This window comes from Crocuta crocuta, unplaced genomic scaffold (genome assembly GCF_008692635.1).
Source record: "Crocuta crocuta isolate KB4526 unplaced genomic scaffold, BGI_CrCroc_1.0 scaffold164, whole genome shotgun sequence".
Classification (NCBI taxonomy): Eukaryota; Metazoa; Chordata; class Mammalia; order Carnivora; family Hyaenidae; genus Crocuta; species Crocuta crocuta.
In genome coordinates this window covers 2,576,146-2,586,950 of record NW_027530016.1, presented here as the reverse complement: position 1 = coordinate 2,586,950, position 10,805 = coordinate 2,576,146, and the positions used below count along the sequence as shown (strand labels likewise).

The window sequence follows — 10,805 nt, the reverse complement described above, 5'->3', positions numbered from 1 at the left end:
CCCACCGAGAGGTTTGCTAGGTGGAATTCATCCCGATCCCATGCTTTTTCTTGCTGGCTTCTGCAACTCCTGCAGGATTGTGGCAAGGGCACATCCCGAAGGGGCAGAGGTATTAATTGCCTCACACCGGCGAAACAAATATCTTGGCTCCATCGCTCTTCTCGAAGGCACTTCACCTCACGCTTCTAAAGCTTTAGGATTTACCTAGAGGCTTCTTGTGCTTTGATTCCACCGCAAGGGTGTCTACCCTCAATGAGGACCTGGCACGAGACTTTTCCTCTTGAGAAACAAAAGGTTGAAATGTCCATCGTGGCCGTGAAGAGGGGTGGCTCTAGCGAACAAGGAGCCTAACTTCACAAAAATCTCAGGACCTGTCCGCACCCCGCGCCCGGCTTTTATCCCTCCACGCCAGCCGACTCCCTCAGACCTGTAGGCGTGACCAAAGCCAAGGACTACAAATCAGAGAATTCTGGGGGAAGGAAGTGACGACATTGCGCAAAGCATGCTGGGCTCCGACGGGCGCTGCTGGGGAGACTGCTTCCCTACCGCGTGGTTCCTGCGTGTCTTTCGCTGCCAGGAGTTATAACTGGTATTTTCCTCGTTTGTCGGGATTAAACATTAAGCACCACTGGGTTTGAGCACTGCTCTAAGTATCGTGCAGCTGCAAGCTAGGTCAGGGAACCTGGGCTCTAGAGCTTTGGCTGCTGTCCCCTGTTTGTGCATCTTCCAAACAAAAAAGAGGGACTTGTCACAAATCCGAGGCCTCTCCCTGGTGGGATCCAGCGGAGAAACAGCCAGAGAGAGCGAGTGGGTGGATATCAAAGGAGTTTTCTTTTTCAGGTTTGGCTAAAAGTGGTTTGGAGACCAGACAGTTAAAGGGTTTGAACGTCTGCGGACCGGAGTTCAGAGTCAGGGTGAAGGCGATCTGGAGTGGGACTGGGTGGTGGAATAGAAGTAAGCCGGATAAGTTAGCCCCATGGCAACTCCGTATCTCCTTAGCTTTCAGATTGAATTGTGAATATCAGCTGTTTTTCTGATACGGAACTTGGGGCAAATCACAGATGTTCTCTATGCCTAGGATAGAGATTAGGGGTTTGCTTGAGTGGAACATCTATATTAACCCGGACCGGTGGTGGTTTTTGATCTAGTCAGCTGGCAGCCATGAATGAATGGATGACGAAAGGCCCTTTAGATTGGCAAGATTACACGTACAAAGAAGTCAAAGTGAGAGCCAGTGAAAAGGATTATAAAGGATGGGTTTTAACCACAGATCCAGTTTCTGCCAAGTGAGTATGGGTGCTGCCTCCCAGGAATCATAATGACACCCCTTTGTGCTGCGTGTATGTTATATCCGAATTAAGGAAGTAGATAAATGAAAGGCAGGTAAGAATTCACGTGTAAGAATTGTATTGCCTATGAATCTAAATGCCCAAACTGGATTGCTTTGGCACTAGCCAGGTTTGTAGAAGTGAGACACTTCTTTTGTGCCTACGTTTTTATTAGAAAATCTCAAACATACATAAATGTAGAGAGAATAGGATAACAGACATTAGCTGTACCTTCTAAATATCTTTAAGCCAGTTTCACATCTCATTTAATTTTGTTCATAAATACCTCAATGTAACTTTTAATAGATAAGAACTGTAATAAATGTCACCACAACACCATTATAATTTTATTCACAAATACATCAGTATATCTTTTAGCAGATGAAGACTCTTTAATAACCACAATAACATAATACCTAATCAAAGTAATAATAACTTTATTAACAGTCCATGTTTAGATTTGCCTTGTCTCAAAAGTATCTTTTATATTGGTTTATCAATTTAGTTGATAATGTTTCATAAGTGTCTTGATCTGTGACTCTGCACTTTCTCTTTTTAGTTTTTATTTTTTCCCCATTATTTTGGAGAGAGAGTGAGAGCTAATGAGTTGGGGAGAGGGGTGAAGGGAGAGAGAATCTTAAGCAGATTTTATGCCAAGTGTGGAGTCTGACCCTGGGATCAACACCTGAGCTGAAATCAAGAATCAGACACTCAACCAATTGTGCCTCCCAGGCGCCGCATCTTTTTAGTTTCTCATGTCATTTATTGAAGAAATGGAATCATTGTCTTACAGAGTTGAACACACATTCTGAATTTAGCTTATTGCATTCTCACAGTGTAGTTTATCATGTTCTTTTATCCTCTGCATTTCTATACACTGGTATTCATATCCAGAGGTTTGATTAGGATCGGATTTGTTTCTTGCAAGACTACTTTTTGTGTGGTGATACACACTTTTTTTTTTTTTTTTTTAAAATCTTGGAATGGTTTATATTTATAGAAAAGGAAGTGTGGAGAGGACTGAGAGGACCCTTCTACTCAGCTTCCCCTAACATTGGCATCTTAACCGTGGTACATTTCTCAAAACTAAAAATTTACATTAACTANTAATTTGACAGTAAACTATTTGTAAAAAAAAAAAGGAAAAAAAAAGAGCTTTCATTTGGATTTTAACAGTTTTTCCACCAATTGCCTTATTCTGTTCCAGGATCCAGTCTAGTATCGCACATTACGTTTAGTCATCATGTGTCCTAAGTCTCTGATCTGTGACAACTTTTCAGTCTTTCTTTGGGTTTCATTACCTTGACACTTTTGAAGAGTACTGATGAGGTGTTTCGTACAATGTCTCTCAATTTGTCTCAATTTGGGTTTGTGTGATGTTTTCTCATAAATTGCCTGGGGCTGTAGGCTTTGGGAAGAGTACCACAGAAGTGAAACCCTCTTCACATCACATTGCATCATATCACGTATTTTATTTAGGACTTTTGATTTGTATTCATGAGTGAGATTAGTTTGTAGTTTTGTTTTTAAGTTATCTCTGCTTTTGGGATTAGCCTATTTAACTTAACGATTTAAGGCACAGTCTTCCTTTTATAGTCTCTGGAAGAGTTTGGTTAGATAATAAATGTTTGAACCTTGGAGTGCCTGGCTGGCTCGGTCGGTAGAGCATGCGACTCTTGATCTTCAGGCTGTGGGTTTGAGCACCACATTGGGTGTGGAGATTATTTAAAAATAAAATCTTGAAAAAAATGTTTGAGCCTTAAAAATTGTATATAATTTTTTGGTAGAACAGCCTTTTTTCCCCCCTCTTATGGGAAAATTTTTTTTTAATATTTTATTTATTTCTGAGGGAGACACACAGTGTGTGCAGGGGAGGGTCAGAGAGAGAGGGAGATACAGAATCTGAAGCAGGCTCCAGGCTCTGAGCTAGCTGTCAGCACAGAACCCGACGTGGGGCTTGAACCCACCAACTGAGATCATGGCCTGAGCTGAAGTCGGATGCTTAACCAACTGAGCCACCCAGGCACCCCGGGAAAATATTTTTAAGTACTGATTCAGTTTTTATTAAAGATTATAGGACTATTCTCTCTTTTTTGGCTCAGTAGAAGNCACAGAGCCCGATGCAGGGCTCAAACCCACGAACCATGAAATCATGACCTGAGCCAAAGTCGGACGCGTAACCGACTGAGCTATTCAGGTGCCCCAGAAATTTATATTTTCTAGGAAGTTTTCTGTTTTAATTTTCAAAACGAGTGTCGTAAATTTGTTCCTATATTTTATATGCCAATCTTTGCTCCCTTTTTTCTCTATTCTAATTAATCTTGTCTGAGTTATGTGAATTTTACAGGTTTATTTTTTCTTAAAATTTTTTTTAACATATAATAAATACATATATTTATTTTATTTTTGAGGGAGGCAGAGCACGAGTAGGGGAGGGGCAGAGAGAGAGGGAGACACAAAATCCAAAGTAGGGACCAGGCTCTGAGCTGTTAGCACAGAGCCCTATGCAGAGCTTGAACCCACGAACTGGGAGATAACCTGAGGTGTCCCTACATGGTTTTTTTTTTTTTTTCCTCAAAGAGCCAACATTTGGCTTTGGTGATCTTGTTATTAACTCTTTTGTTTTCTATTTCATTAATTTTGTGTTTTGTTATTTTCTTTGATCTACTTTGAAGGTGAGTTACTCAGTTGTTGAACTCTCAAAGTTTGTACCCTTCTTTTTTAATATACGTTTAAGCCATTTATAACTCTTTAATGCTTTAACTGCATCCTGCATTGATTGGCTTTAGGCTAGACAGAAAGTTTAGATGTGGGGCCCTTGGGTGGCTCAGTTGGTTAAGTATTTGACTTTGGGTTAGGTCATGATCTCACAGTTCGTGATTCGAGCCCTGCGTTGGGTTCTGTGCTGACAGCTCAGAGCCTGGAGCCTGCTTCAGATTCTGTGTCTCCCTCTCTCTCTGCCCCTCCCCTGATCACACTCTGTCTCAAAAATAAATAACAACAGAAAAAGAATTTAGATGTATAGGACCCTCAGTGAATACTTAACGACCAAGTATAAACATTTGATGATGAGGGGACTAATTTTAGACAGGGAAAATTATTAATTGGGAAAAGAATTCCCTATTTTAATTACCTGTTGGGGCTGGTAATGCCTCTTATTCCATTGCTTCTTTTATGGGACTTTAGGTGTTCTGTTTTGCAAATCTGCTCTGAACTTAACTTTTCCTCCAAAGTATTGTCCTCGTGAACTTCCTAGAAGATGGCAGCATATCTGTGACTGGAATTATGGGCCATGCCGTGCAGACTGTTGAAACTGTGAACGAAGGGGACCATGAAGTGAGAGAGAAGCTGGCACGTTTGTTCATGTCTGGAGACTGCAAGGAATACAGCCCTGAGGATCTGGAGAAGAGAAAGAACAGCCTCAAGAAATGGCTCGAGAAGAACCACATTCCCATCACTGAACAGGGAGATTCACGAAGAACTCTCTGTGTGGCTGGGGTTCTGACTATAGACCCCCCGTATGGTCCCGAAAATTGCAGCAGTTCTAATGAGATCATTCTGTCCCGGGTTCAGGATCTTATTCAAGGACATCTTGCAGCTACCCAGTGAGAAGCCAAGAACTATGGATATACACCCATTGGAATAAGATTTCATCTTTACTTTTTCCTTCATGAAGTGTTTTGAATGTTAAATCTATCATATTATAAGACTTCAGAGGCACGTGTGTGTGTGAGAGAGAGAGTTTTAATTCTCTGTTGTTTTGGTAAAATCAAAGATGTGGATTATGAGTGCTAATAACTGTGGCTAGGATAGTATCACAGGCAACCAAATAGCACAGGGACATTAGAATTGGAGGAGTCTTGGTGGGGATACACCTCCATTTTTGTTGCACAAGAAATGTATTTGGAAGAAATGCAACATGTTAGAGTCAATATAAAATGTTAAGTCCCTTGCACTAACTGTATGTGTCTGTTTTAAAATGTTTGTTTATTGAGTGATGATGAAATAACGTTTGAATCAATTTGAGTGTCTTTTCAGGGGCATGTCTAGAGTAACCCCAGGGTGCTTACATCAGGCCTCTGACTCCCTAGGAAAAGGGTCCAGTCTGCTGCCTCCATTTATTAAAATATCGTTGGAACACAGCCTTATCCACTAGTTGATGTATTTTCTGTGGCTGCTTTTGAGCCATAATGGCAGTTCTGAGTGTCGTGACAGAAACTAAATGGGTTATATTTACAGAAAAATACAGCCCTTTGCGGAAGGTTTAGCCTAGGGAAGTCCTTGAAGTAGCCTGGTCTGCAAAGGGTGAGGGCAGACTTCCCAAGTTTTGACCTGGATAGGCCGCTCAGGCTGCTACAGGGCTGAACTCCCCCTTCTCCCTGCTCTGTCCGTAGGGATTCAGCTGTGCAAATAGACCTTTCAGTTGTCACGCATGTCCCTTACCATTCAGACAAAAAAAGAAGTGGTACCTTTTGGAAGAAATACTTTAAAGTATTCAGGTTTAGGGGCGCCTGAGTGGCTCAGTCAGTTGAGCATCTGACTTCGGTTCAGGTCATGATCTCACAGTTCGTGGGTTCGAGCCCTGTGTTGGGCTCTGTGCTGACAGCCAGCTCAGAGACTGGAGCCTGTTTCAGATTCTGTGTCTCCCTCTCTCTCTGACCCTCCCCTGCTCACACTGTCTCTCTCAGAAATAAATAAAACATTAAACATTTTTAAAAAATACTCAGGTTTATGGGGTCTTGGAAGGCAGCTTGATAACAGCTGTTTCCTGCTCGGTTGTCTAATGACAGGAGGAGGCCTCACGCTTCTCACGCTTTAGCAAATCTCGGAATCAGCTGGAGAGCTTGTTAAAACGGATTCCGGGACCCTCCTCCCACTGGATTCTGACTCGGTAGGTCCCAGTTGGGGCCCAGGCATTTGCGATTCTAGTAAACTCCCAGATAATTGTGATACTGTCTGTCTCAGACCACACTTGCAAAGCAGTTGAGAAACTTTGGGGGAACAGGAAGTCCTTACCTCACAACTTTAAGGTTCCCATGATCCTAAAAACATTTAGTGTGTAGCCTTTCCGCTTGTGACTAAGACTCACCCGTTCAAATGCTGGAATGTCTTCAGAAAGCAAAGAGGGGAAGGGGAATAAAAACAAATTAAATTTAGTGTGGAAATGATTGTGGCAAAATGAGGGAGGCGTTGAGATGAGAGAAGCCATGTAGGAAACTGCCCACAGCATCAGTCCGGCTTGAGCCCTGGTCCAGGGACAGGTGCACCGATGTTGGTAGATTTGTTTGCTGTCAGACTCACAAGCTGGGGACAGAGACTGTTTCTTGGCAACTGAGTCCTCCGATTGTTTAAACAGTGTGCCTGCAAACAGGCCTGAATGCTAAAAAGGGTAAACGACCTGGCTCTGCCAGGGAAACCTCATATTCCTAGCGTTTTGTCCTGTTTCTTTGTGTTTCTAGTGTTTGCTCAAATGGAAGTAGCTGCCAATTCTATGATTATGGCATACATGCACTGCTTTTCACTTATTTTAGCATAATTTCGGATTTACAGGAAATTTGCAAGAACAGGACACAGAATTCCAATACAGTCTGCTCTCAGCAATGGTAACGTTTTACATTTGCATTTTCTGTGGATGTGCATGTGTGTTCATTTCCCTCCACCCCACATCCCCCTGAACTGTTTGAGAGTAAATTATGGACACAGTGGGAAAATGAGGACATTTTCTTAAATAACCATAGCACAGTCATCAGAATCAGTATATGAACATTGATATGGTGCTGCGATTTAATACACCCCTTATCCAGATTGTTTCAGTGTCCTTTGTTGCAAAAATCCAAAAACAACAAAATGCAATTTTTAAAATTTGACCATGTATCATGCTCAGTTATATTCCTTCCTTTAATCTAGAATAGTTCCTTAGTACTTCTTTGACTTTTGGGACATTGATATTTATTTTGTGGAATAACTCTCAATTTGGGTTGTCTGATGTTTCTTTATGATTCGATTTGGTGTATGATTTTTTTTTTGGGGGGTAGAAATACTCTGGAAATGATAGTGTATTCTCAATACATCATATCAGGAGGCACATAATATTGATTTATCCCATTTCCGGTTAACTGCGGTCACTTGGTGACGGTGGTATCTGTCAGGTTTCTCCACCGTAAAATTATTTTTTAAATTATTATTTATTTATTTTAAAATCAGCTTTTTTTTCAAAGTTGATTTAATTTTGAAAGGAGAGAGAGAGCATGCAAATGAGGGAAGGGCAGAGAGAGAGGAGAGAGAATCCCATGCAGGCTCCACACTATCAGTGCAGAGCCCCCATGCAGGGCTCAAACTCACAAATCCGTGAGATCATGACCTGAGCCAAAATCAAACAGTGGGATGCTTTAGTTGACTGAGCCACCCAGGCACCCCAAGTAACTATTTTTTTAAGTTAATTTTTTTAGTAATCTCTATACCCAATGTGGAGCTCTAACTTATGACCTCGAGATCAAGAGTTGCATACTCTTCTGACTAAGCCAGTTGCCACACTTTTTTTTTGTTTAATTAAAGGCATCTTACAACATTTTTAAATTTTTTACTTATTTATTTTTAAAGATTTTAAGTAATTTCTAGACTCAGCATGGGGCTCAAACTCACAACCCTGAAATCAAGAGTCATGTGCTCTACTGACTGAGCCAGCCAGATGCCCAACATTTTTTTTTTTAATTTTTTATTTTGTTTTACTTTTAAGCTTATTTATTTTGAGAAAGAGAAAGAATCCCAAGCAGGCTCTGCACCAGCAGTGCAGAGCCCAATGCAGGGCTCAAACTCACGAACCATGAGCTGAGCTTAACTGACTGAGCCACCCAGGCACCCCACCCCAACATATTTTTGAAAAGAACTTTATTGCGGTATTAATATGATAAAATTTATTCACTTTAAATGTGTCACTCAGCGATCTTTAGTAAGTTTACAGAGTTGTGCAGCCATCATCACAATGCTTTTTTTTTATTAAACACTTCCGTCACCCCCACCAGATTCTTTATCTCATTTGTAGTCAATTCCTATTCCCAGCCTCAGCCCGAGGCAACCACTGCTCTACTTTCTGTATCCATAGGTTTGGTGTTTTTGTACATTTCATATGAATGGAATCACACCATATGTGGTCTTTGTGTTTGGCTTCTTTCACTTAGCATAGTGTTTTTGAAGTTTACCCATGTTGTAGCATGTGTCAGAGGCTCTTTTTTATTACTAAATAATATTCTATTGTGAATATACTGCCTTTTGTTTATTCATTCACCGTGGATATTTGGGTTGTTTCCAGTTTGGGGCTATTAGGAATAATGCTGCTGTGAACATTTGTGAAAAGTCTCTGTGCAGACATATGTGTTCATTTCGCTTACGTGAAATACCCAGGAGTGCAGTTGCTGGGTTATATGATAAATTATATCTAACTTTCTAGGAAACTCAAGCTACTTCCTAATGTGGCTGTACCATTTTACATTCCATCAGCATAGTATGAGAGTTCCACCTTCTCTGCACTCTTGTTATTGCGTGTGATTCTAGAGGTTATGAAGTAGTGTCTCATTGTGGTTTTCATTTGCATTTCTCTAATGACTAATGATGTTGAGCATCTTTTCATGAGCTTATTGGCCATTTGTATATCTTTGGTGGAATATTTACTCAAATATTTTGCCCATTTTAAAAATTGAGTTGTATTCTTTATATATTCTAGATATAAGTATTATTGAAATATACGGGAGCACAAGAGAATGGGAGAGGAGAGGAGAGAGAGGGAGACAGAATTCTAAGCAGGCTCTGTGCTGTCAGCGCAGAGCCCAAGGTGGGGCTCAATCTCACAAACCATGAGATCCTGACCTGAGCTGAAATCAAGAGTTGGGAGACTTAACTGAGTGAGCCACCTTGTCTTGTATTTTCTTAGTGATGTTTTTGAACTTAAGAAGTTTAAGAAATTGACTAAGTATGATTTATCATTTTTTGTTCTTTCGTGGATCATGCTTTTAGTATTCGTGGCTAAGAACTAACCTAAGGTCATATAGATTTTCTGTTTTCTTTTAAAATATTTAATTAGCTTTTAGCTGTGCCTGGGTGTCTCAGTTGGTTAAGCGCTCAACTTCGGTTCAGGTCATGATCTTACAGTTCGTGGGTTCGAGCCCTGCATCAGGTTCTGTGCTGATAGCTGGGAGTCTGGATCCTGCTTCGAGTTCTGTGTCTCCTTCTCTCTCTGCCCCTCCCCCATTCATGCTCTGTCTGTCTGTCTCTCTCAAAAATAAATAAACATTAAAAAAATTAGCTTTTAAATTTAGGTTTATATTCCATTTTGAGTAAATGTGTATGGTGTGAAGTCAGGGTCCAAATTCATCTTTTGCATGAGGATATCCAATTATTCTAGTATCATTTGTTGAAAAGACTTATTTCTCCATTGAATTGCCTTGGTACTTTTGTTAAAAATCAGTCTATCATATGGCACAAAAACAGACACTCAGATCAATGGAACAGAATAGAGAACCCAGAAATGGACCCATAAACGTATGGCCAACTCATCTTTGACAAAGCAGGAAAGAATATCCAATGGAATCAAGACAGTCTCTTCAGCAAGTGGTGCTGGGAAAATTGGATGGTGACATGTGGAAAAATGATCCTGGACCACTTTCTTACACCATACACAAAAATAAGCTCAAAATGTAAGACAGGAAGCCATCAAAGTCCTTGAGGAGAAAGCAGGCAAAAACCTCTTCGACCTTGGCCATAGCAACTTCTTACTCAACATGTCTCCAGAGGCAAGGGAAACAAAAGCAAAAATGAACTATTGGGACCTCATCAAGATAAAAATCTTCTGCACAGCAAAGGAAACAATCAGCAAAACTAAAAGGCAACTGACGGAATGGGAGAAGATATTTGCAAATAACATACCAGTTAAAGGGTTAGTATCCAAAATCTATAAAGAACTTATCAAAGTCAACACCCAAAAAACAAATAATCCAGTAAAGAAAGGGGCAAAAGAAATGAATAGACACTTCTCCAATGAAGACATCCAGATGGCCAACCGACACATGAAAAAATGCTCAACATCACTCATCATCAGGGATATACAACAAATCAAAACCATAATGAGATACCACCTCACACCTGTCAGAATGGCTAACACTAACAACTCAGGCAACAACAGATGTTGGTGATGATGCAGAGAAAGAGGATCTCTTTTGCAGTGCTGGCGGGAATCAAACTGGTGCAGTCACTCTGGAAAACAGTATGGAGGTTCCTCAAAACATTAAAAATAGAACTACCCTATGATCCAGCAAGTGCACTACTAGGTATTTATCCAAGGGATACAGGTGTGCAGTTTCGAAGGGGCAAACGCACCCCAGTTTGTATAGCAGCGCTATTGACAATAGCCAAAGTATGGAAAGAGCCCAAATGTCCACCAACGGATGAATGGATAAAGAAGATGTGGTGTATACACACACACAC

The 10,805-nt window shown here is 40.8% G+C and overlaps 1 protein-coding gene across 2 annotated transcripts in view; it reads left to right on the top strand.

Annotated features, from left to right (window-relative positions):
* Window positions 1–511: 511 nt before the first annotated feature.
* The window catches only part of GEMIN6 (gem nuclear organelle associated protein 6), a 27,051-nt gene continuing 16,757 nt past the window's right edge, over window positions 512–10,805 (top strand). For both annotated transcript variants that reach the window (XM_077764253.1, XM_077764252.1), the window contains exons 1-3: window positions 512–589; window positions 1,149–1,286; window positions 4,562–6,931. In XM_077764253.1, the coding sequence (XP_077620379.1) occupies window positions 1,162–1,286; window positions 4,562–4,937 (501 nt within the window). In that variant the 5' untranslated portion in view covers window positions 512–589; window positions 1,149–1,161 and the 3' untranslated portion in view covers window positions 4,938–6,931. The remainder of the gene's footprint in view (window positions 590–1,148; window positions 1,287–4,561; window positions 6,932–10,805) is intronic.